The 27,061-nt window shown below is 41.8% G+C and overlaps 1 protein-coding gene across 5 annotated transcripts in view; it reads right to left on the bottom strand.

Annotated features, from left to right (window-relative positions):
* The window catches only part of GBF1 (golgi brefeldin A resistant guanine nucleotide exchange factor 1), a 739,811-nt gene that overhangs the window by 276,807 nt on the left and 435,943 nt on the right, over nt 1-27,061 (bottom strand). For all 5 annotated transcript variants that reach the window (XM_029609015.1, XM_029609018.1, XM_029609019.1 and 2 more), the window contains 4 exons: nt 16,505-16,699; nt 12,784-12,970; nt 11,916-12,056; nt 2,291-2,379 (listed from right to left, as the gene is read on the bottom strand). In XM_029609015.1, the coding sequence (XP_029464875.1) occupies nt 2,291-2,379; nt 11,916-12,056; nt 12,784-12,970; nt 16,505-16,699 (612 nt within the window). The remainder of the gene's footprint in view (nt 1-2,290; nt 2,380-11,915; nt 12,057-12,783; nt 12,971-16,504; nt 16,700-27,061) is intronic.

Genomic DNA, 27,061 nt, shown 5'->3' with positions numbered 1-27,061 from the left:
TAAAAGAGAAGCGACAAGATGGTGAAACAAATTTACCTGTTATTTCATTTCCTTTAATCCTGCCAGACCAATCCAGACAAGTGGGTTATGTCCCCCCCATCTGCTGGCAGGGGGAAATAACCCACTTGTCTAGACTGGTCTGGCATGGATGATAAAGAAAGGCATATTTAGTTTATTTTGAGTATACATGGTTTTTGAACTGATTAGTGATTATAAGTGGATAGAACTGTGTTGAAAAGAGTCACTTTTCTCTAAGGGTTCACCCTACACAGTAGACTTTGAATCAGAGTATGAAAAATAAAACAAGAATATTAAGACAAACCAAAAATAGTAGTCGATGATTAGATATAAGTGATGTATGGTCAGAGTTGTTTACAGTTCAGTGGATTCTAAGGCACTTTTATGATATTTTAATTCAAATTATTTTTGTCTTTTATGGCATTCTGCTTTGTTTTGGTATTTTTCATTTTTATATTTTGCATTGCATACAGAAACCAATTTATTCTTTTCATTTTTGCTTTTCCCCAATAATATTCTGGCATATATGAAAAGGCTTGCATACTACCTGGACTTACACACGCAAGAATCAATTTTCACATTTTTGAAATTAAAAACACTAGTTCAATTAACATTAATATTTATTTCTACAGTTCTTGTCGGGTTCAGATTGGCAAAGGATACACATAACAGAATGAGGCACAGACTTTTTTTTTTTTTTTTAAAGACTAGTTTGGTTTCTTCTACAAATGAATTTTGTAAGACCACACTGAATAGCCTATGTTAGACTTCTGCCACACCACCATTTATACCACCAGATAACACCAGTAACATCCTTATTCCTGCAATCTTCATTGTCCACATGGTAGATAAGACCTTGACTGAACATCTCATATGAAGACATCAAACCTATACAGAACAGTGCTTGAGTATTGGTTAAATACTAGTTCAGACTGAGAATTGCCTTGACTGAGTCAAAATACTACTTGCCAAACTGTTTCTAATTTTGTTTCCTTTAAAGTCAGCAATGATTTAAGTCCCCTTAAAAGACTGATTTATTAAAGCATTGTATAACTGCAAACCTCCCACACCACCATATCTGAACAGCACAAACTAAGCTTCTGATTTATCAACAACTCTGTACAGTAGCCAGACTGCATCCCAATTCAAATACAACTAAAATACATTCTGCACAGTCCAACAAACTTTAATATTTTTGAACCTCACTTTGCAACCATCTGCAACTCACTTCTGTTGGGCCTTCCCGCAAGCACTATTAAACCACTACACCTTCTCCAAAATGCTTCAGCAAGACTCCTTACAGGAACTAGAAAATGTGATCATATTATCCCTTTTCTAATCAACCTTCACTGGCTTCCAATAAAGTTCAAAATCCATTACAAAGTATTATCCCTCATCTTTAATATTATAAACAACTATCATCCACCTCCTCCAGGAATAACAATAAAAAGCTACAGACCGCAAAGATCTCAGATCTCAAAACAAAAATCTTCTTACAGTTCCTTCAAATCTGAACACTCATCTAACCCAAATAAGAGAATGAATGTTTACAATAGTAGGACCCAAAGTATGGAACGAACTACCCGAATCAATAAGACTGTTAACTGAAAAAAATAAATTCAAACAAGAACTTATGCCTATGAACTTATGTAAAGAAATATCAAATAAACCACTTAATGAACATTATTTTTCCAGAAATATTACTTCTCAGCACAGCAAATAATTGACTAAAATCTATTCACAACTAAAACAGTAAATATCAATATTAGATTTTTAACTTTGAATGTTTTGATTATTCAATAGTATTAAAATAGATATAATTACTTTAAATAAGAACCTGTTAATACAATATTATACAATGCAATCAAATGCAATTTATGTGAACTGTTGTGATCTTCTGTTGGAACGACGGTATATAAAAAAAACAAATAAAAAAGCATAAATTAAAAAAACAGCATTAATTTAACATCTATGTATTCTAGCCAGAATATATCTCAGTTCAGATATAGCTAAAACAGGGTTTACTGATCAACTGCAAAGGCAGAACAGGCACCAAAGGTCTGACTGGACTAAGGAAGGCAGGGCTCTGTGCAATCCTGAAATCATGCTTTTCCATTATTCTAGTAAGCAAAATTCTCTTTGGTTTTAGGGAGACAAGGCAGAGGCATGAAAGATAGGCAGAAAGAGAGACAGAAGTGCTGCTGATTATTTTGACTTCTAAGGTAAAACTTCAGGTCTCATAATCATAAGACATAGTGGGCCTCTATTTTACCTTCTTTTTGTTTTTAATATCATTCAGTTCCTGAACAGTTGGCAGGAAGCAGGAAAAACGCAGAGGTTTCTTTGGCACTATCTTCTCAGCTATAAAATAAAAAGGTAGGTGTAAGCAAAGAGAACTATATGTTAGCAGGTTCTAGACTACAAAATCTAAATACAGAAACTACAGGGAGTCTTCTTGCTTGCAAATCCTACAGCAGGCACACTGCTATCCATTCAGCTACCTTCTTCTTCCCTGCCTGACAAGTCTGGGAGAGTCTGAACTCACTAGAACTTAGAAGGTAAGCAGGGTCAGGCTTGGCTACAAACTGGATGGGAGGCACCTAGGGAGACTGGGTGCAGAAGGCAGTGGCAAAACTCTGCAATATTCTGCCCAGAAAAAAAACAAAGAGTTACAGACACCATAGTGGAGTCATGATTACTTAATCCTCAACACCCAGAATTGGGTAGAAAGAGGATAGGAAATGTAAACAAACCAGCAATTCTCTCCCATATAAGTAGCATGGGCATATCATTCCAATTCTGATTTCACAATATTCATTACAACTTATCGCAAGAAAACCCCTTCAAACTATACATCCGCAAACATTCAGTGATCCATATTTAGCTGCTGGCTGGATTGTAAAGTTAGCCGGATAAAGTTATCCGGCAAACTTTGCTCAGATATTGAGCAGTGCACGTCTGTGCCTCTCAATACAGATGGATTTGTTTATCCAGCTAACTTTAAGACTTGCTTTCATGCACTCCCAAAGTTATCTGGATAACAACCACTTAGCGCTGAATATTAGCATTTATCTGACTAAGGTAGGTGGATAGCTAAGTCTGCCTTGAACACCCCCTCCCTTGCCCCCAACTTATCCGGCTAACTTTTTAGTTGATAAAAAGCTAGATAAGTGCTGGTCATTGAGTGTGGCTAGATTTTCAAACAGTGTCATTTGTCTATCAAAGTCTGAACTTAGCTGAAAAATGCTACTGAATATGGACCTCTCAGTGCCCTAGAAAAAGATTTAGAGTGGTAGTATTACCAAAAAAAGTTTCAAAAACTTAACTCAGAGTTACATTATTATGATCATTGACTTTTATGCTCCCTCCTCAATCACTTCTTGTGCTCAGTTCTATGATCCACTTCTTGTCAGGGCTGGAGTAAAAGCCATCCTTGTCACCTGCTCTTTTTCCTCTCCTCTGGCCGTCACTCAGTCATCAAGTCAGGAGAGACATTACTGTATTGCCATCAGCCTTCCACTTCAGAGTACAGGGAGCACTGCTAACCCTGCATTGGAGGAGGAAAGGCCCCAGGGCTTCAATCCTATTTGGACAGAAAAGAAGCCCCAGCCTAATCCTAATAAATGGAAGAGGCACTCCACATGCAAATGTTCCTAGGGGTGTGCAACTGAATGACATTAGGAAGAAAAAAACATTTGTCGTGGTGGGCTGGAGGCACTAATTGTGTATGCATGGAGGTCTGGAAAAGAATATATGCTGTTGTTGAGGGTGGTGGCATTACACTAGCTTTAGGCGCTGCCACTGTTCTTGGGCACCTCTCTCTCTTCCTTCCCCTGCCAACAAGAGAAGGGTGGGGAGTGAATTATTTTTCAAGGACTGCAAAAATTTGTACTGGCCCTACATCATTCTCCTTGTGCCACTCTGACTGGTCACAAAATAAATTTTTAGGGCTACAAAGTTTTACTCTAGCAACAATCCCAGCCTCAATCAACTGAAAAATAAGAAAGCAAGTTTGCTGACCTGTAAACAAGGTTCTCCATATAAGGCAGGATGAATTAGCCATTATGCATAAGTGACATCTTCCAATGGTGCACATACGGACTTCAGCATTCAAGAGCTCAGAATTTTAGGGAGCATGCACAGGAGTTTCTGCGTGCACAGGCTGCATCATTAACCCTTCCAAAGCTTAAGTTTTTGTGAGCTAGTTGACTCTCCAGGGAGATAGGCACATATTAAGAATGGTTAATTCATCCTCCAGTCTACGGAGAAGCATATTTACTTGCTTTCTCCATCTACAAGCAAGTATGCATGAGGCATTAGGGGTGTGCAATTGTTTTAAATGAAATAGACAATTGCAATGAAACAGTCTATTTTGTCTCATTTTGGGAGCACCGCAAAACAAAATAATAAGGGGCAGATTTTAAAACCTGCGTGTGGGCGCAGATTTGTTCGCACAACCCGGCGCGAACAAATCTACGCCTGATTTTATAACATGCGCGTGCAGCTGTGCGCATGTTATAAAATCCAGGGTCAGCACGCGTGCAAGGGAGTGCACAATTGTGCAACTTGCGTGCGCTGAGCCGCGCAGCCTGCCTTCGTTCCCTCCAAGGCCGCTCCGAAATTGGAGCGGCCTCGAAGGGAACTTTCCTTCCACCCCCCCGCACCTTCCCCTCCTGCCTCCCCCTGCACCTTCCCCTCCCTTCCCCTACCTAACCCGCCCCTCAGCCCTACCTAGAACCCCCCTTTACCTTTGTTGAAGTTACGCCTGCCTCCCGGTGAGTGGGGTAACTGTATGGGGGTGATAGACTGGATGAAGTGGTGACTGGTGAGAAACAGGCAGCCTGGTGTGTGTGGAGTGACTGATGAGAGGGTAAGTGACAGGTCACATCCCCCACACACACCAGGCTGCATTCTCTCACCAGCCACCACCCCAACCAGTCTCTCTCCCACCTGTCACCCCATACAAGTCAGCACAGTCCCTTCCCCTCTCACCAGAAAAAGGGGAATTAGATTTAGACGACAGTCAATGCTGGGCCCTGACTTTTAAAGTTCAGGGTACTGATACGCAGACATTAGGGAAAAAGCATAGGACTGCTTCTAAAGCCAAGTCCCCCAATACACCAGGGGAATGCAAAGTATGCATATCCCAAAATACAGGGGTCCCTTTCCTAAAATACAAAGGGACTGGCGAATTCAAAATATGCATTTACATTACTTACTTTTACTTTCTAGAACTTGATGCTATTATTTCATCACTTGTTTGTTTATACTTGTGATCAAGCACTGGCCATCCTCCCCAAACACCATCTTGCAACCTTGGCAATCCAAACAAGTAACTAAAGAGACAGCCTATGGGAATGTAGAACTATACCTCTAGCTAACAAACTGCTCCCCTATTTGACACTTTTTAACTTACGGATAACATTTTCAGTTAGTGCACGCTAAGATCTATTAATGCGCACTAACTCTGAAATTAGGAAAACCTGTAATAAGCACACACCAAGCAACTTTTAAAAATGAAATCAAACATATGACATGAAACAATGATGACAAAAAACACAGCACACCCTTATCAGCCATTACAAGTGGGGAGTCTAAAGCTGAGGATTGCACAGCATAAGCACAAGACAAGCCAGCCCTACCAAGTGGAGCGTGGACTACTGGGAGTACAGACTGTGAAGAAGAGCTTATGTAAAATTACTATCTATTCGGAAAATACTGTCTAGACAATATTGGGACATGAAGGTGTGAAGAGACAATTAAATAGTAGCTTTGCAAAAGTGTTCAACAGAATTGGCCTTGAGATATGCCAAAGTCGTCATGGCTCTCACTTGATAATTCTTGAGAGCCTGTAATCTATAAGTCAGCCAGTGATATACAGTCTGTAGCCAACCATGTCCTATAAGAAACAAAAGACACAAACAGCTGAAAAGCTTGATGGTGAAGTTGAGTCCTCTCTAGGTAATACAATCCAAGGAGTGAAGAGCCCGCTCTCCCTTGTGCACGTGGTCTTGGAAAAAATGTAGGTAGCATAGGCGGCTCATAAATAAAAGCAGCAGCCTAGGAATGGGTGTCAACGTGGTGGAATGAATTACAAGTTGGTGGACAGACAGAAGACAGTGGGTAATGGTAAACAGAATCTACTACGAATACAGAATATTGTTATGTGGAGTCCCTTAGGGATCAGTTCTGGGACTGGCTCTGTTCAATGTCTTCATGAGTGACATTGCAGAGGGGTTAGAGGGAAAAGTTTGTCTTTTTGCTGATGAAACTAAGATCTGCAACAGAGTGGACACAGCTGAAGGAGTATAGAGAATGAAAAGCTTTCATCTAATTATTTGGATGGATGAGGTTATTGTTTTAGTCTTGTTTATAGTATGTTTTATTGTATTTTTATTTTAAATGATGGATTATATTTTTTTGTAATCCACTTAGCACATTTGTGTTATAGGTGGATAATAAATATTGTAATAAATAAATACATTTAGAAATATCTGAAGCGTTGTCAAGGTTTGGCAACCAGCTTTCAATGCCAAGAAGTGCAAAGACATGAGCTTGGAGTGCAGTAATCCAATTGAACCATATGCAATAAGGGGTGCACTATTTATGTGCACAGACTGTGAAAGGGATCTTGGGGTGATAGTGTCTGGAGATCTGAAGGCAATAAAGCAATGTGACAAGGTGGTAGCTAAAGCCAGAGGAATGCTGGGCTGCATAGAGAGAAGAATAACCAGCAGGAAAAAAAAAGGTGATAATGCCCTTATACAGGCCTTAGGTGAGGCCTCACTTGGGGTACTGTGTTCAGTTCTGGAGACTGTATCTCAAAAAGGATAGAGACAGGATGGAGGCAGTCCAAAGAAGGGCAACCAAAATGGTTAGGGGTTTATGCTGGAAGACCTATGAGAAGAGGATGCAGGATCTAACCCCTCCAGGGTATACTGTATGTATCCCCTGGAGGAGAAGAGGTGCAGGGAGATATGATACAGACCTTCATATACCTGAAAGGCTTTAATAATGCACAGACATTAAATCTTTTATATTTGAAAGAAGACTGTAGAACTAGGGGTCACAATTTGAAACTCCAAGGGGGTCGACTGAGAACCAACATGAGAAAACATTTCTTCAAAGAGAGAGTGGTGGATGCTTCAAATGCACCTCCAGAACAGGTGGTGAGAATGAAAACAAACGAATTCAGAAGGGCATTGGATAAACACGGCAGATCCCTAAAAGCTAGAGGTTGAAAATGAAGAAAAGGGCGCATGGGAGTAACCTGCACAGAGCAGCAGTTACTACCCTTAACAGAAGGCATGGAGATTACTACCCTTAACCAATTACCTTGATGCTCTTGACACAACGGCAATATCACTCTTTGCTTCAATGGCGGGGAGAAAATGGGGAATTGGATTCAGACAACAGCCAATGCTGGGATCGACTTTTATAGTCTGGGGTACCTAAACGCAGACATTAGGGAAAAAGCACAGGACTGCTTCTGTGGGCAAGTCTCAAAAGCAAAGCACATTCAAGCAGCATTGTCTGAATTATCAAGAAGGCTGCTCACCCCATAAAAATGTTGCTAGCAGTAATTTTATTATGGGTTTGACAGTTGCTTGGTTTTGATATGTAATTACTACTACTCTTAACATAAGGCTTGGGGATAACCTGCAAGGAGCTGCAGTTACTACCATAAGAAACTTGCTGGGCAGACTGGCCTTTTTCTGCTACTGTTACTATATATGTTAAATACAGATCTCACTTTCAGAAGAAACCTGAGGTGAATTCATAGAATCACCCTGTTGTGAAAAAATTTTAAGTATGGTAAATATGAAACCAGAGACTGTGGTTCACTTACTCTTCATACTAAAGTTACTTTTTAAGTGAGAAACCTCAAGTCCACTGACTTGAGTGGTTCAAAAGGAGATTTTATAAGTTCAGTTAGGAACATGTTGAGGCCCTAAGGTACTGGAAGTTTTTATTGACCGGAAGCTTGGAATGCTACAGTCCTTTCATAAATTTTGATACCCAAGGACAGTGAAAGGTCATAGCCCCTTCCACCTGCAGAGGCAACACTGCAACAATACAGAGATAAACTTTGAAGAAATGCTAAGGATGATAGGCAGAATAGATAGTAACATAGTAATGACGGCAGAAAAAGACCAAAATGGTCCATCTAGTCTACCCAGCAAGCTTCCCAAGGTAGTAACTGCCGCTCCATGCCGGTTAAGCTTTTTTATTTATTCCCATCCTCTAGCCTTTTAGGGATCCACAGTGTTTATCCCTTGCCCCTTTGAAATCCTTCACAGTTTTAGTCTTCACCACTTCCTCCAGAAGGGCATTCCAGACATCCACCACCCTCTCAGTGAAGAAATATTTCCTGACATTGGTTCTAAGTCTTCCTCCCTGGAGTTTCAAATCGTTACCCCTGGTTCCACTAAACTGAAACAAGTCCCTTGGGCCATAGAAGAAGGGACCCAGCTGTCGAGAACATCTTCCATTTGAAACCATATGAACTTCTGGTTAAAGGTTTGCTGGCAGAAATCACAGCATCCTCTACCTCTTTGAGAAGGAACAAGGAGGAGACTACTTTGCATTCAACATCCATGCCATGAGTGCCAGTGATGGCAGGTTTGGATGGCAGAACCTGCCTTCCTCCTGTGTAATGAGAGTCAAGGACATTCCCAAAGGAACTTGAGAATGAACTGAGAGATGGACAAGATATGGATACCACACTTGCCATGGCTGGGCTAGTGCTACAAGAACTAACTCGCTTTACCCTAAAGAACTTCCTATATGGTCCTGGCAATGAGAGGAATTGATGGGTACACAGAGAAGATCAACACCCCACTCTAGCAGTAAAGAAATGAGAGCCGGTCTGTACCTGCTCAGGTACATGGAACAGATCTTCTCAACCTTTCTGTTGTCTTCAGAGGTGAACAGTTTGATTACCAGCTTTCTCCTATGACTGAACAAGTTGTCCACAACTCCCTGATCCACAGACCACTCATGCAGTTATAACACCCAGCTGAGACTGTTCAACAGGTTCCAGATTCCTTGAAGGTACCTGAAGATAGGCATTGTGATGTCTCATCCATGACCAGATTTGGAGAGCTTCCTGGCAGAGGGCATGCCCATATCTCCCTACCTATTTATGCACAATATAGACACCTAGCTGTTTATCTGGATCAAGATTCTCTTTCCCAAAAGGTGAGAGAATGCTGTTGATATGCTGACAACCTCCAGTGAGGACCACAATCTTTGGGTTCACACTGCTTCAGTGTATGCTCCGAACTCTTTGGTGGAGGCATTGGTAAACAATGTAATTTGATAACGGTGGAACACGCAACACAAGGCCCACCTTCAGAACTTAACATCATAAGAACATGACATACTGGGTCAGACCAAGGGTCCATCAAGCCCAGCATCCTGTTTCCAACAGTGGCCAATCCAGGCCATAAGAACCTGGCAAGTACCCAAAAACTAAGTCTATTTCATGTTACCATTGCTAGTAATAGCAGTGGCTATTTTCTAAGTCAATTTAATTAATAGCAGGTAATGGACTTCTCCTCCAAAAATGTATTCAATCCTTTATTAAACACAGCTATACTAACTGCACTAACCACATCCTCTGGCAACAAATTCCAGAGTTTAATTGTGCCTTGAGTGAAGAAGAATTTTCTCAGATTAGATTTAAATGTGCCACATGCTAACTTCATGGAGTGCCCCCTAGTCTTTCTATTATCTGAAAGACTAAATAACCGATTCACATCTAACCGTTCTAGACCTCTCATGATTTTAAACACCTCTATCATATCCCCCCCTCAACCGTCTCTTTTCCAAGCTGAAAAGTCCTAACCTCTTTAGTCTTTCCTCATAGGGGAGCTGTTCCATTCCCTTTATCATTTTGGTCGCCCTTCTCTGTACCTTCTCCATCACAATTATATATTTTTTGAGATGCGGCGACCAGAATTGTACACAGTATTCAAGGTGCAGTCTCACCATGGAGCGATACAGAGGCATTATGACATTTTCCGTTTTATTCACCATTCCCTTCCTAATAATTCCCAACATTCTGTTTGCTTTTTTGACTGCCGCAGCATACTGAACCAATGATTTCGATGTGTTATCCACCTCTGAAGGGATGCTCTCGTCCTGGGGTCAAAGATTTGGTGAGACAAAGGCTAATAGAGTTGATCCTATTGAGGACTGAAGGAGTCTTTGGGGACTCTAGAACTCCTGTTGGAGATAGATCCATCACCAGTCAATCATCCAGGTAAGGGAATGCACAGTTTCCCTGTTGTTGCAGCTGTGCAACCACTACCACCAGATATTTTGTGAAGACCCTTGAAGCTGCAGACAGGTGGAAAGGAAACAACAAGTACTGGTAGTGCATGTCGTTTACTACAAACCTGAGGAACTTTCGATTGGTAAGGTGAATGGGGATTGGGCATAAGCAGCCTTCAGATCTACAGCACACATCCAATCCTTCGATTGAATTTAATAGAGAATTGTCTAGAGGGATCTCATCTTGAACCTCTCCTGTACCAACTGTTTGTTCAGTCCAGTATAGATCTTAATCCCCCGCAAACCTCTTGAGGGATTAAGAACTATCTGGAACAGAACCCCCAGCCTTATTGGAAGATATGCATGATTGTCTTCTGGATATGCCTTGTACAGAGGACAGTTTGTTAGATGACAAAGTTCAAGAGACGATAGCTCTGATTAAAGAACATCAATCCACCTTTCAGTCACTATCAGCTGTGATAGAGGATCAACTAGCTCTTGCCAGACACTAGTATTTTCCTTCCAAGCATTCATTCTTCCATAGACACCCTTTCCACTCTATTCAGCATCATTAAGATCCTTCCCAGTCTTCAGCAGCAGCAGTTGCTGCCCACCCAAGGTTGTCAGAGGGAAAGGTATCAGCCAAAGGATTAGCAGCAGATGCAGCCTAAACCCAGGACCAGTTTTTAATGATATTGAAACCACCTTACAATCTCTGGAATGGCTTTGTACCATCACAGACTTATAGATCTTGAAAACTGTGGAGTATGGCTGCTGCTTATACTGGGACACATCCATGCAGAAAGACTGAAGCAAGATTGATGAGAGCTCCCACACATGCTCAGTAAATGTTTTACTAAACTCTGAGAGATGGGTCCATATTGGCGCCATTAGATGACCTCACCCACACGTAATGGCTAATTCATGCCTGTCTGTCGACAGAGAACCGATTATGTGCAAGAATATAATACCTTTCTCGCAAATGAAATATAACAAAATACAGACAGCACATATAATGAGTAAGCAATGCTTTCATGGTTTCACAAGCAATAAAGAAGTGAATACAATACATATTTGTCATATATCTGAGATTTGTGGCATAAGACATTAGTGAAACAAACTCCACCCAGACATTAATATGTACAATGTCAATCACATTATGTTGCAAGCATGGACATTTCAAGTACCTCAATGGTGTGTATGCATATTAGATGTCTAATACAATAACAATATTATGTCATACTCTGACATATGATACATACTGAAAGAAAACTTTAAAGTGTCATTATTATGCTAAAGGATTACCACCTTTCCCTTTGGAGGTTGGTGGGAGGGGCAAACCCTCAGTGGAGTATGATGCATAGGGAAATAACAGTCCTGGTGGACAATGTGAGTAGACATAACTAAAAAAAATAAAGATAACACAGATAAACACATTCAGAGAGACACCTTTTGCCCCCTTTTTTAAAAATTATTAATTGAAAACAGGACAATTACTTTCTACATTGAACAAAAGCAAATCTTCATTCAAAGATTAGTTTTCACATACAGATCTATCAGCCAGGTCAAACTAAAAAAAAGTAAGAGTAAAGATTTAAAATATATTCCAGCTGTTTTACCTGCTTCAGTAACTTCTTCCAAATCCTGATGCCCTAGTTTCATTTTATCAGCCATTAGATGCCCACTAGTAGGAGGACAGGCCCCCGATGGCTCCAAGTTTACATCAGGTACTTTCTCTTCCGTCAAAGGTCTTTCATTGTCTTTATTGTCAAAGAAAAAGGAAGAGGAAATGTTAGTTTCCAAAGAAGACAATGTTAATTTCTGTGGTATGTTTAGTCTCCCCTTCTCCAGCTGATCTCCCTTAACCTCTCCCACCCTGATCTTTTTTCCTCCTCTATTCAACCCTGATCTCTTCCTCTTCCCACTCTACACAATGATCCCCATCCATCAAGCTGGCCAACAGAAGGAGGAAAATATTGATGCCTTAGGCGGTGTTCTCCTCGTCTGGTGCTTGAGGACAGACAAATAGTATGAACTGTGAGGGACACTGAAGAGATCTATAGTCTTCTAGATTCTACATTCTGATCTCAGCACATACAAGGAGGATGCGGCCCAAGGCTTTTCCATGCTCTTCCTGCTATCTACCACTCTGTAGGTGGGGATATTGGTAGATGGAGGGGGCGAGAGAGGGGATTAACCAGAGTAAGAGAATCGTTAAGAGGGAAGAGGGAGATGAGAAGACTGCCAGTCACATCTTCCTTCTACCAAAAATGGCTCCCTACTACTGTATTCAGTCCCAGTTTCATATGATACCATAGGAGCTGGCCAATTCTGCAACAAAACGTTGCAGCCCTTGATATAGAATCATGAGAAACCAGAGGCTCTAGCTATAATTATTCACCGAATAAACAGAAATATTAATTTTTCTGTTTTGTGATTAAATTTATTTCTATCAAAAAGGTTAACAGAAAGCTTTCAGGGTCTTACTGCTGATGAGATCTTTGGCACTATCACAAACATCCATAGTAGTTTTGATTGCTGCCTTTTCCTGTTGCATTGTGTTGCTGAGGACTTTGGCTTGGCAGTGAGCTTCGGTGCTATCAATGACAGTTAACAATGCTTCAAGGGATAGCAGGTGGGTTGTATACAATTGTCCGGAAACTGGAAAGGCATTCTGCAGAAATAAAAGCACAAAACCATAGAAAGATCTAAAGTTTGAAAATACAGCTAATCTTCACTTTCTCTGCTTTGTGTAACAACTGAAGGCTAAATTAAATTATTTTCAGGGAACAACTGAGAATCATCCAAAGGCAAATCTCTGTTCCCCAAATTGCCTCCTTTTTCCCCAGATGGGCAGCTTCTATATTACTTGCAAGCTCATAATATATTCCTTCTAACTTATCTAGCTTATATCAAGCAGTCCCTTGCCTCAGTTCAACCCCACAAAATTAGATACATCTCTCATTCTATTCCCAGAATTTCACTAAGTTGCTATACATTTTATTAGATAAAAAAAGATGTTGTAAAATAGGAATTTGAGACCACAGATCTCTTTATGAGAAGAAATGTACTTATTCTATTTCCTAACTTATTAAGACTCTGCCACCCTACTCAAACTATATATACAATATGCATGTGCCAGATGTCTATCAGTGTCGGTACAGTGTGCATTTGTACCCAATCAGTTCCCAACAGACAAATCCTACTTTTGTGGAAGCCTCTGAAGCTTTGAGTGTTGGGGTGTACAAGTGCATCCCACCAGACAATCATTTTCTTAAAAACAGCTCCCCCATTGACCAAACCTACTTAAATAGGCCTTTCTGGTCCTTAAGATCCTCCTGGATCTCATCCCACTGCAACTGTTACCTATCATGGGTCTATGGGTGTTCAGGGTCCCATGCACTCTACCAAACACACAGCAACACTTTCTTTAAAAGGAAAAAAAAACCCAGATCCAGTTACAGTATAACATAATAGTGCCGGCCTTGGGTTGACCAGCGGCCATTTTGACATACCAGAGCAGCAGGACAGGAGAGACAGGATATTGCTCCTGCCCCTGTAAAACCAAGACCTTCATTGGGGAAAGGGCTAGGGTAGGAGGAAGTAAGAGGTATCCTGGGGGTTGGCAGGTTTGATCGTCAGGAGAGCTGGAACTGGGACTGTTTTTTTTTCTTATAAAGAAAGTTGTGATTAATGCCTGGGGTGGTACATGGGACCTAGGACACCCATAGACCCACAACAGAGTAGGGGTTGGAATGGGAGGAGCTCTGGGCTGGGGGGGGGGGGGGCTTTGTTTAAAGAGGTTTGGTGGGATGAGGGGAATTTAGTTTGTTTTTTGGATTTTTTTTCTTACTTTATTTCATTTTGGATTTTGGGAGGAAAGCAGAGTGTGCTGGGATTAATCTGAGTGGGGGGGAGGGGGGGATGCAGAGAGTGCTGGGCCAGTAAGGGGGGAAAGGAGTGCTGGGAAAAATCAGTGAGAGCAGTGGACACAATATACAGACATTCAGTTGGGAGGGCAAGTCAGGGTAGGGGAAGGAGAGTTGAGCTGGGGAGGGGGTTCAGAGTGGCGGGGAGGGGGTGATCAGTGTGCTGGAGTCAGAGGGACAGAGCGTGCTGCAATCAGGCTAAGGAATGGGGGTCAGAGTGTGCAGGGATCAGGCCGGGGGAGGAGGGATCAGAGTGTGCAGGAGGGGGTCAGAGTGTGTTGGGGCTGGTCCCTTAAAAGGAGAAGAGGGAGCAGTCCTGGGGTTGAGCTGGGAAGAGTGAAAGGGTATGTAAGTTCGGTTCAGACTGGGGAGAACATTGTATAAGAGCATCCAGGGAATTTCAACTAATTTTAGCTAGCCTATCTATAACAGGGGTTCCCAACCTTTTTGGGAGTATGGACCCCTTTTCAACCTCCAAATTATTCACAGACCTCCACATGCTTCCCTTTCTTTTTACCTGCAGTTATATGCCATATAAGGTTATAAATAGAAGTGTGTCAACAAAAACTATACCGGAAACCACAAACCCAACTGTATTATGCAGTGGAACAATAGAAAAACAAACATCTTCATTCCTCGCAAAACATCAAGAATAAAATCAAGAGATATAAAACATCATTCATAATATTAAAACTGTACTAATAACAAGAATGTCAAAACAGCCAAACATCCAATAATTTAAAAACTTGCATACGGTTTTCTAATATTTCCCCAAACACCAATAAAATATTTCAAAACATCTGAAGAATAAAAAAATCCAATAGTTAAAAAATGTTTAATATTTCCACAAAAAAACAAAATATTTCAAAACAGCAGAAACATCAAATTATACCCAATAATTAAAACTAATAAGAATTAAAAAATCTCCTGCTCTCTATACCTGAGATCTTTCATCCCAGTCATCCTGAGATTGTCGTGGATTGGTGGAAATAGGGCATCACAAATGCTATCTTCTCTTCCTCACACATACACACAACACCACATTCATTCTCTCACACTCACTCTAATATACATGCCTATACTCTCATATACACAGGCTCTCTCCCTTAGACACATTGTGTGCATGCCTGTGAGAGCCTATATGTAACACAAATGCTCTCACAGGCACACACACAAGCAGGCTCCCAATCTCTCTCTCAATTGTGCTTCTGCTCATTCTTTGCCCCGCTGGCTTGGGCTCAGACAGCAGCCCACTGCCGGGTCTCTATTTTTTCCCCGTGGCAGCCCTTAGATGGATCGCTTTCCTTTTTGTTTTAACTTCGGCACCATTGGTACCCTCAGCTGGGTCTCTTACTCATATTTATTTCAGTGCCGTTGGCCTGGGATCTGCGGTGGCCCGCAGCTGCATTTTTTCACTTGGGCCCTGCCAGGAGCCCTTAACCGGATCTCTTTCCCTTTTTATTTTTTAAACTTTGGCACCGCCGGCATGCAAAAGGGTCTCTATTTTTCACCTCTATCCCGCTGGCGACCCTCAGCTGGGTCTCTCCATTTTTTTCTCGCTCTGGTGGTGGCCAGTAGTCAGTTTCTCTCCTTTCTCTTCAGGCAGAAGGATGAGCTCCACCATGGCCCCGCCGGCTTTCCTGCACTGGAAGGGAAAAGCTGTGCTGCGCAGTTGTGCAACTTAGAGGGAATACTAGATGGATGTGCTAGTGGCCTGTCAGACCACTTGCCATCTTCATCCGCTGGTGGGATGGGTGCCCCGGGGGCCCTGCTGCCTCCTCAGTCTTCTCTGGCTGGGGTGACCGACGGCCTATTGGGCCTCTCCTTTGGCGGCGCGGGCTTTCTTCTATCTCTGGTCACTTCCCACAGACCCCTAGGGATCCACGGACCACAGGTTGGGAACTACTGATCTATAAGATTCCTCAAAATCCTTGTATCATATTTACTCACCTCATTCCCCCCAGATATCTTTGGATGCCATTTACAAATGCCTTCCAGCTAATCTCCCCTCTCATATATATGCATATTTTAGTGTCACCTTTGCAAAGTTCTTACCATAGAATCTTACCATAGTGCTCATTCTCTTCAACAAAATACACTGTTATGCTGCATTTTTCCCCAGCCTAATTTTCTTTTCCTTTACCCAGTTTCCCATTGCCTCTCTCCCTTGTCTAGTTTCCTGTTGTCCCTCTGTCTTGACTGCCAAGTTTCCTGTCAAGCTTACTACTTAGGTCTTCTCATTTTTCTAGTTGATTTTAGCTACTAGAACATCTAATGACCTTTGAGAGAAGCTTGGTGAGGTCTTCAAAGAGGTTGGAGCAATAGTAGTCACAGTCATAATTAATATAGAGTTCGGTGACAAAGCTGGGGATTCTCCAGAGTTGTACAATGGCTTCTAAAGCCATCTCCTTCATCTCATATGGCATCTTGGGGTTCTCTACAGTAATAATATCCATCAACTTTTTCACATACATCTGTGGAAAAACAGGTCACATGGTTACATAACAGCACAGGAACCTTAACATTTGTACAGCATTAAAGGTCTTAGCTGAGCCATAAGAGAACAAGACAAAAGTAAGAGGTGTCCAAGTTCACCCAACTTCAATAGTAGAACAACTTGGATGCAGAGTTGTACATCCATAAGAGACAAATTTTGAAAGGTATCAAAAACAAATTATTTGGAGGATTTTAATTGCATAAAGCTTTCAAGAAAATGTTAGATCATATTAGCTCCTGATGTGCAATTAAGGACCAATTTGCACATGAGTAACATGGAATGCAACTGCCAGATACTGCCAAATAAACTGGATTCTGGCAGAGACAGGATGCTGAGCTTGATGGACCATTGGTCTGACCCAGCATGATTCTTCCTTCTTAAGTACATATCAATTTTTAGTATCAACTAAGTTTCCTGAAAATGGTGGTAGGCAAGGGGGAGGGGGGATTGCAACAAAAGGGAAACCTTTACACAGACATACCAATTATTCCACAGATCTGAGTATAGACAATTTCTTAAAGGTTGCCTTTTGCACCTGATTTGCTGAAAGCAATGTACACAGGTTAACCAAAGTTCAGGCCCAGCAAGGATTGAGCAAACTGTATGTATAGAAGCAATTTGAAGACTGGATGTATCTTAGGCAATCACTGAGTGTTCTGCACAAAAACACAGTGTAGCACACTATTTGTAGAGAAAAAGTTATTTTCCCTGTAAAGCATGAACTTCTCTAACATGCCCAGAAAGCAGCTAGTAAATGAAAATTATAGGCAATCATTTTTTATTAGCAAGTTATTTTCTTATACCATGGATGGTTATCCCTATATTGTAGTACAATGCACCTGCAGAAAGCATTTTAACCTACCGTAGTCTAGATTAATGGTAGCTAGGGTGACATGGTACTTTTATGGTAAATATAAACCAGATTTCATAAATCCATCACCAATTGATCTACCAGGTGTAACTATAGCGGGATACTAAGGAATGGTTAAAAAAAAATGGAGCTCAAGAATTACAAGATTTAAAATTAGGAATGCTAACAAATAAGTTAATAAAACCAAGCAATAGCAGTCAGAGCATTATATTGAGTGTGGAAGTAAAAATGTCTTTTACGATATGAAGCATTCTTTAGGCCAATTTTGGAAAATAAGTTTCGATTTTGGGCACAAGTCAAGAAAAAGAATATCCAATTGTTAGAAACATAAAAAGAGCCACAGAGTTACCAAAGGGGATACACAGATTGATGTGTGCTGAAAGACTGTCCAAAATTAGTATATTTTCCTTAAGAGCAAGATAATGAGGAAAGATTCAACACCACTGTACAACTGGAACAGAAAATAGCTGGTTAGGGTGACAAAACAGTTTTTGTTTTTTTTTTTTACTGATATGTTGGCGGAAGGTGAAAGTATAGTGTGGGATTATAAGACAGAAGTGAAAAGGATGAATGTGTGGTGGGCAACAAGATAAAAGCTGAAATACTAAGCAAATACTTTTGTGCAGGATTCAATGAAGAAGGGATTAGTAAGGCACCACAGATAAATGTCAGGAATACAAACAGAAGGCATGCTGGACCCAACCCATATCCAGAAGAGAGTCCACATGGAGCTAGCAAAATGGAAACTGGCACTGGAGCCAGACAAGAAATCTAGGATATTCAGGAAATTTAGGAAGATTCTGGAAGCACAACAAACATTCTTATTAAATCATTCTTTGGAAACAGAAATTTTTCCCTAAATAATAGACAGTTGTTTGTTTGAGTAATGTTTGTCTCAGAGCCACTGTGAGTGCATGTGCAGCCTTCACTCCACACTTACTAACTCTCAAGGAGCATACCATTCCCTTCCTCTGTGCATCATGATCCCAATGCGCCCCTGGATTTGAAACTATTAACTCTCTCAGAGGTAATGTCTCAGAAGAATCTCTTAAACACACAATGCTCCAAGATTTACTGAAATTCTCAATATTTTCCATCCTACAACTGAGTGCCAAGTATTCTTTAATCAGTGAATAATTACATTTTTGCAGTGCCATCATTTGATTCTCAAGCTTCTGGATTTTATCGGAAAAAGATTCACATATTTTGACTGTTCAGCAAAGATAAAATCCAAAATAAGCACCTTAAAGGTAATGTTGGTTATCTTGGAGGACACTAACTTTCAAATTAATATTTGTCATTCCTGAAGTAGACCCTCCTGCCTGTACAGAAAATAGGGTCAGAGGATCTTGTTTTGGAGATGACATCGTATTCATCCCAGCAGGTCTACCTGGTCCAGGCTCTTCCCTATGACAGCCTTCACCTCCTTTCACCACTGGGAAGCTCATATGCAGTGGAAGTGATACTGAGAATGGAAAGCTGGACAAAATGAGAGAAGCAGCTTGTCCTGTTGCAGTAGACTAAGGCTGCGGTGGTGACATACAAAATGTGAAGCTAAGCAAGGTTTTATCTGAAGAATGAGACATTGCCCTGTGGTATTCAGCTGCATACAGTGTTCCACTATCAGCTCTCAGAAGTCACACAGTGGTCCACTGGACCAAGGATGGGATAGAAAAGAGTCCAAGTGTGGGTAAACTCATGACATACCCTTTGTTTTCGTAATAGAGAAAAACAATGAATAAAAAGAAACATTTTTTGAATTTCAGCAGAGCATCTCACACAATCAATGCCATTTTGGCTCTATTAGCTCAGTTTTAATGCAAAAAAAAAGATCATCATGTTTTCTATATAAAGAAACCAAGGCTACCAATATGTAACTGAAGTAGAACAAGGTATTGAAGAGTACCAAAGAGAACAATCTGGAGATAATCCTATTTGATGATGCCAAGGTTGCCAAACAGTGTAACAAAGCATTGGAGAAAGCGAGCAGGATTTTAGGGTGCAGATATTACATATCTATAACCAGCAGAAAAAAAAGGAGATGACAATACCTTTGCTCAATCATTGGAGTATTGTGTCAAATTCAGGAGGATTATGTGATGTGATGAACCAAAAGGCTACGGGTGCATGAGGCTCAATGCAAAAAGTACAGTTGCTTACCTGTAACAGGTGCTTTCCTAGGACAGCAGGATGTTAGTCCTCACGTGTGGGTGACATCATCAGATGGAGCCCGGCACGGAAAACGTCTGTCAAAGTTTCTAGAAGCTTTGACCTGCACACTGAGCATGACCAGCCTGCCACTATCCTCACATCCACGCAGGAGAAACCAACTCCATGGGGAGGTGGGCGGGATTCCTGAGGACTAACATTCTGCTGTAATAGGAGAATACTTGTTACATCCTGCTTTCACCTAGGTCAAGCAGGATGGTAGTGCTCACATGTGGGTGAATACCAAGCTCCAGGCCGTCTCTGTGAATAGGACAGACCAACAGATGCCGAACAAGGTGCCAACAGGCACAACACAACTGCGGCTCTCCTGGTTGGTAGAAGACTGCCTGGCACCAACCAAGGGCACTAGGCTGGAAGAGCTGGGTTCAGGTGTGGAAAAGATTGCGCAGGATGGACTGATCAAATGCACTGTTCTGCCGCCCATCTTTGCCCAAGCAGTAGTGAGCCGCGAATGTGTGAAGAGAACTCCATGTTGCTGCCCGACAAATTTTGACAACGGGAACTGCTCACAAATGAGCCAGTAATGTCGCCATGGCCCGCACAGAGTGAGCTTTGATGTGGCCAGTTAGCTGAAGGCCCACCTGCACATAGCAGAAGGCGATTCAATCTGCTAGTCAGCTGGACAAAGTCTGCTTTCCCACTGCCATGCCCAGCCTATTGGGGTCAAAGGACACAAAGAGCTGGGTGGACTGTCAGTGCCCAGCTGTGCGTTCTAAGTAAAAAGCCAAGGTCCTGTTCCCCTGGGTGGGAATGAGGCCTGGAAAAGAAGGTGGGCAGAACAATGGACTGATTGATGTGGAAATCAGACAGAACCTTAGGCAGGAATTTCGGGTGCATATGCAAGACCATACGATCATGGAAACAAACATGTGCATGGTAGGTACGTAACCAAGGTCTGAAGCTCACTGACTCTACGAGCCGAAGTAATTGGCACTAGGAAAATGATGTTCCAGGTAAAGAACTTTGGATCGCAGGAACGCAAAGGCTCGAAGGAAGGACGCATGAGCCATGCCAGGACAACATTAAGGTCCCAAGACATAGAAGGGGGCCAAAGAGGGGATTTCAACTGAAGTAGGCCCCTCATAAAATGACCCACCAAGGGCTGCGCCGATATTGGTGTGCCAGCGATGCCTCGATTGTGTGCACCAACCGCGCTGAGATATATCCTGACTAAGCTGGTTTGGAGCCCAGACTCTGAAAGGTGCCACAAGCAGGATCCAGTGCATGCCCCGCACACCAGACGGAGAACCATCTCCACTTTGAACTGTAGGACTTCCTGGTGAAAAACTTTCTAGAGGCCACCAGACCTGGGAGACACTGGCCGAAAGGTTCAGAATATGGATATTGAGAGAATTATGGATATTGAGAGAATTATGCTCTCAATAGCCATGCCGTGAGGGCCAGCACCCAGAGGTTCGGGTGGCGCAGGGCGCCCTGGTTCTGAGTTATCAGATTGGGTGCAGCCCTCAGCCGAATGGGGTCCCTAATAGACAGATCCCGAAGGAGAGGGAACCAGACCTCTCGGGGCCAGAAGGCGCCATGAGGATCATGGTCCCTCTTGTCCTATTGAAGCTTCAGCAGGGTCTTCAAGAGGAGCAGGAACATAAGAACATGCCATACTGGGTCAGACCAAGGGTCCATCAAGCCCACCATTCTGTTTCCAACAGTGGCCAATCCAGGCCATAAGAACCTGGCAAGTACCCAAAAACTAAGTCTATTCCATGTTACTGTTGCTAGTAATAGCAGTGGTTATTTTCTAAGTCAACTTAATTAATAGCAGGTAATGGACTTCTCCTCCAAGAACTTATGCAATCCTTTTTTAAACACCGCTATACTAACTGCACTAACCATTTCCTCTGGCAACGAATTCCAGAGTTTAATTGTGCGTTGAGTAAAAAAGAACATTCTCCGATTAGTTTTAAATGTGTCCCATGCCAACTTCATGGAGTGCCCCCTAGTCTTTCTACTATCCGAAAGAGTAAATAACCGATTCACATCTACCCGTTCTAGACCTCTCATAATTTTAAACATCTCTATCATATCCCCCCTCAGCCGTCTCTTCTCCAAGCTGAAATGTCCTAACCTCTTTAGTCTTTCCTCATAGGGGAGCTGTTCCATTCCCCTTATTTTGGTAGACCTTCTCTGTACCTTCTCCATCGCAATTATATCTTTTTTGAGATGCGGTGACCAGAATTGTACACAGTATTCAAGGTGCGGTCTCACCATGGAGCGATACAGAGGCATATTTGACATTTTCCGTTTTATTCACCATTCCCTTTCTAATAATTCCCAAAATTCTGTTTGCTTTTTTGACTGCCACAGCACACTGAACTGACGATTTCAATGTGTTATCCACTATGATGCCTAGATCTTTTTTGAAGGAGTTAATAAACATGTGGATAAAGGTGAACCGGTAGATATAGTATACTTGGATTTTCAGAAGGCGTTTGACAAAGTTCCTCATGAGAGGCTTCTAGGAAAAGTAAAAAGTCATGGGATAGGTGGCGATGTCCTTTCGTGGATTGCAAACTGGCTAAAAGACAGGAAACAGAGAGTAGGATTAAATGGGCAATTTTCTCAGTGGAAGGGAGTGGACAGTGGAGTGCCTCAGGGATCTGTATTGGGACCCTTACTGTTCAATATATTTATAAATGATCTGGAAAGAAATACGACGAGTGAGATAATCAAATTTGCAGATGACACAAAATTGTGCAGAGTAGTTAAATCACAAGCAGATTGTGATAAATTGCAGGAAGACCTTGTGAGACTGGAAAATTGGGCATCCAAATGGCAGATGAAATTTAATGTGGATAAGTGCAAGGTGATGCATATAGGGAAAAATAACCCATGCTATAATTACACGATGTTGGGTTCCATATTAGGTGCTACAACCCAAGAAAGAGATCTAGGTGTCATAGTGGATAACACATTGAAATCGTCGGTTCAGTGTGCGGCGGCAGTCAAAAAAGCAAACAGAATGTTGGGAATTATTAGAAAAGGAATGATGAATAAAACGGAAAATGTCATAATGCCTCTGTATCGCTCCATGGTGAGACCGCACCTTGAATACTGTGTACAATTCTGGTCGCCGCATCTCAAAAAAGATATAATTGCGATGGAGAAGGTACAGAGAAGGGCTACCAAAATGATAAGGGGAATGGAACAACTCCCCTATGAGGAAAGACTAAAGAGGTTAGGACTTTTCAGCTTGGAGAAGAGACGACTGAGGGGGGATATGATAGAGGTGTTTAAAATCATGAGAGGTCTAGAACGGGTAGATGTGAATCGGTTATTTACTCTTTCGGATAGTAGAAGGACTAGGGGACACTCCATGAAGTTAGCATGGGGCACATTTAAAACTAATCGGAGAAAGTTCTTTTTTACTCAACGCACAATTAAACTCTGGAATTTGTTGCCAGAGAATGTGGTTCGTGCAGTTAGTATAGCTGTGTTTAAAAAAGGATTGGATAAGTTCTTGGAGGAGAAGTCCATTACCTGCTATTAAGTTCACTTAGAGAATAGCCACTAACATTAGCAATGGTTACATGGAATAGACTTAGTTTTTGGGTACTTGCCAGGTTCTTATGGCCTGGATTGGCCACTGTTGGAAACAGGATGCTGGGCTTGATGGACCCTTGGTCTGACCCAGTATGGCATTTTCTTATGTTCTTATGTTCTTATGATCTCTTTCTTGGGTTGTAGCACTTAATATGGAACCCAACATTGTGTAATTATAGCATGGGTTATTTTTCCCTATATGCATCACCTTGCACTTATCCACATTAAATTTCATCTGCCATTTGGATGCCCAATTTTCCAGTCTCACAAGGTCTTCCTGCAATTTATCACAATCTGCTTGGATTTAACTACTCTGAACAATTTTGTATCATCTGCAAATTTGATTATCTCACTCGTCGTATTTCTTTCCAGATCATTTATAAATATATTGAAAAGTAAGGGTCCCAATACAGATCCCTGAGGCACTCCACTGCCCACTCCCTTCCACTGGTGACATTTTCCGTTTTATTCATCATTCCCTTTCTAATAATTCCACACCTTTTTTGCTTTTTTGACTGCCGCAGCACACTGAACTGATGATTTCAATGTGTTATCCACTATGATGCCTAGATCTCTTTCTTGGGTGGTAGCTCCTAATAAGGAACCTAACATTGTATAACTATAGCATGGGTTATTTTTCCCTATATGCATCACCTTGCACTTATCAACATTAAATTTCATCTGCCGTTTCGATGCCCAATTTTCCAGTCTCACAAGGTCTTCCTGCAATTTATCACAATCTGCTTGGATTTAACTACTCTGAACAATTTTGTATCATCTGCAAATTTGATTACCTCACTCGTATTTCTTTCCAGATCATTTATAAATATATTGAAAAGTACAGGTCCCAATACACATCCCTGAGGCACTCCACTGCCCACTCCCTTCCACTGAGAAAATTGTCCATTTAATCCTACTCTCTCTGTTTCCTGTCTTTTAGCTAGTTTGTAATCCACGAAAGGACATCGCCACCTATCCCATGACTTGTTACTTTTCCTAGAAGCTCTCATGAGGAACTTTGTCAAACACCTTCTGAAAATCCAAATATACTACATCTACCGATTCACCTTTATCTACTTGTTTATTAACTCCTTCAAAAAAGTGAAGCAGATTTGTGAGGCAAGACTTGCCTTGGGTAAAGTCATGCTGACTTTGTTCCATTAAACCATGTCTGTGATTTTGATATTTAGAATACTTTCCACTATTTTTCCTGGCACTGAAGTCAGGCTAACTGATCTGTAGTTTCCCGGATCGCCCCTGGAGCCCTTCTTAAATATTGGGGTTACATTAGCCACCCTCCAGTCTTCAGGTACAATGGATGACTTTAATGATAGGTTACAAATTTTTACTAATAGGTCTGTCCTAGGAGGGTATGCATACAGCAGACCCTTCCACCAGTGAAGGGAGAAGGTGTCGCAGGCCAGACGTCCACACCTTGGTGACAGGGAGCAGAAACTGCTCACCTTGTGGTTGTACAGGCAGGCGGAGAGATCCATGTGGGGTACTCCACTGATAGAAGATTCTGTCCGCCACCCGGAGATTGAAGGACCACTCGTGTGGCTGAAAGGAGCAGCTCAGCAGGTCCGCTAGCACATTTAGCATCCCAGGCAGGTATGTCGCCGGAGTGAAATCCCCTGTGATAGAGCCCAGGACCACACCTGCACCGCCTCAAAACAGAGGAAGAACTACCCTGTGCCTCCCTGTTTGTTGATATACCACATTGCTACCTGTTGTCCGTCCTGATCAGGACTTCCTTGTGGGACAACTGGTCCCTGAACGTCCAAAGAGTATAGAGAATCGCCCAAAGCTTCAGGAAGTTTATTTGGTAGCGAGCTTCACAGGTGGTCCAGAGACCCTATGTGTGAAAGCCGTCCATGTGGGCTCCCCAGCCCTGAGGAGACGCATCGGTTGTGAGTAGCACTTGAGGCGGTGTCGTCTGGAAGGGAACTCCCTGCTGGAGGTTGGAGATGTTCCCCTACCAGGACAGGGACTCCTCAAAGGCTCAGTGACAGAGAGAGGTCTTGAGAGGCCTGTTGCCACTGTGCCCCACTGATATGCAAGCAGGCGAGAGGGGTTAACATGGACCGAGGCCACCATGTGGCCTAACAAGCAGAGCAGGAGGTGGGCAATCACATGCTGTATGCTGTGCAGAAAGATTGCCAGCAAGATGAGGGAAAGGGCCCGGTTGCATGGCAAAAATGCTTTGACTTGCACCATGTCCAGCCTGGCCCCTATAAAGTCCAGCTGAGGAGACAGGCAGAGTAGAGACTTGGGGTAGTTGATCACAAACTCCAAAGACTGCAGCATTTGCACTGTTAGAACCAGAGCACTCAGGGCCTCTGGGCGGGAGTTGCTCTTGATCAACCAGTCATCTAGTACGGGAAGACATATACAGCACGATGTTGGAGGTACGCCGCCACCACCACTAGATATTTGGTGAAGACATGAGGGGTTGAAGCCAGCCTGAAAGACAAGACCTTGTACTAATAGCGAGCCTTCCCCACCATGAAACAGAGATATTTCCTGTGGCCAGGGAAGACTGTGATGTGAGCATAAGTCTCCTTGAGATCGAGGGAGCAGAGCCAGTTTCCTCTTCTAAGGAGAGGTATCAGCATATCCAAAGAGACCATCCTGAACTTTTAAGATAAACTTGTTCAACGCCCTGAGGTCAAGAATGGGGCACAAGCCCCCGCTTCTCTTCAGTATAAGAAAATACCTGGAATAGGCCCAGCTGAGGGTGAGGGACAGGCTCTACCACCCCAGCCATGAGACCTCACAAAGGTCTCCACATGAAGAGGATAAAAGAAAATACATTAATTTTTCTGAAAAACTATTTTGCACTTGCAAGGAAATTTCAAACAGAAAGAAGCTCCCATATCTAGAACACACTGTTTAAATGACAAAAACTTCTTCCTTAAGTCTCCCTACAGATGTCAGGAAAGATTGACACCTTATGACCACAAAATAAGGCATTTTTATAGTTGAAAAACTGTTGAAATACAATATCTCTTTCAGAATCCAATGCAAACAATAAGAGTGGCACGTGTAGAAAAAATATCTGAAGATTGAAGAAAATTAAACATATCAGAACTGTCAAAAGGAGCCAACACAGCAGACCCTTCACCTATACTATAAATTTTACTGAAGCTTGGCATACAATAGCATTTAGAAAGCAAAAAATTATCAGGCGAGAATTGCAATATTTCTATGCATTTTTTTTTAATAATTCTAAACCTGAAATAAAATTGGGAAAATGTAAAAGATGAAGATTTTTAGATGAAATCTTATTCTCACAGAGTTCTTATTTAAAATGTAGCCTCAAATTATCTTTAATTGCAGCTGTGGCATTAAGCTGTAATGTACTGATTGTGGCAGAGAATGATGTTACTTGCGATTCTAGAACTTCAATCTTCTGATCAAGATCTGAAAATTTAGCCAAAGCCTCAGAGAAGTACTGACAAAGCTGAGGGACTGCTTGAGTTTGAGAGGTATTTTTTCAATGTTGTATTTTATGGTCTCTCTTTTTATTTTGACTGTTAGCTGTTGTGATGTAAATATGGACTGTATATAAAATCATTTAAATAAATAAATAAATAAATAAATAAAATAAAATAAACAAGCTGTCGGATGATACTCTGTGTTGTGTTTACTTTTTCAATACATTGTAATGTTCTCTTTTCT

Source organism: Rhinatrema bivittatum, chromosome 7 (assembly GCF_901001135.1).
Source record: "Rhinatrema bivittatum chromosome 7, aRhiBiv1.1, whole genome shotgun sequence".
Classification (NCBI taxonomy): Eukaryota; Metazoa; Chordata; class Amphibia; order Gymnophiona; family Rhinatrematidae; genus Rhinatrema; species Rhinatrema bivittatum.
This window is presented reverse-complemented; position numbering and strand designations above follow the sequence as displayed.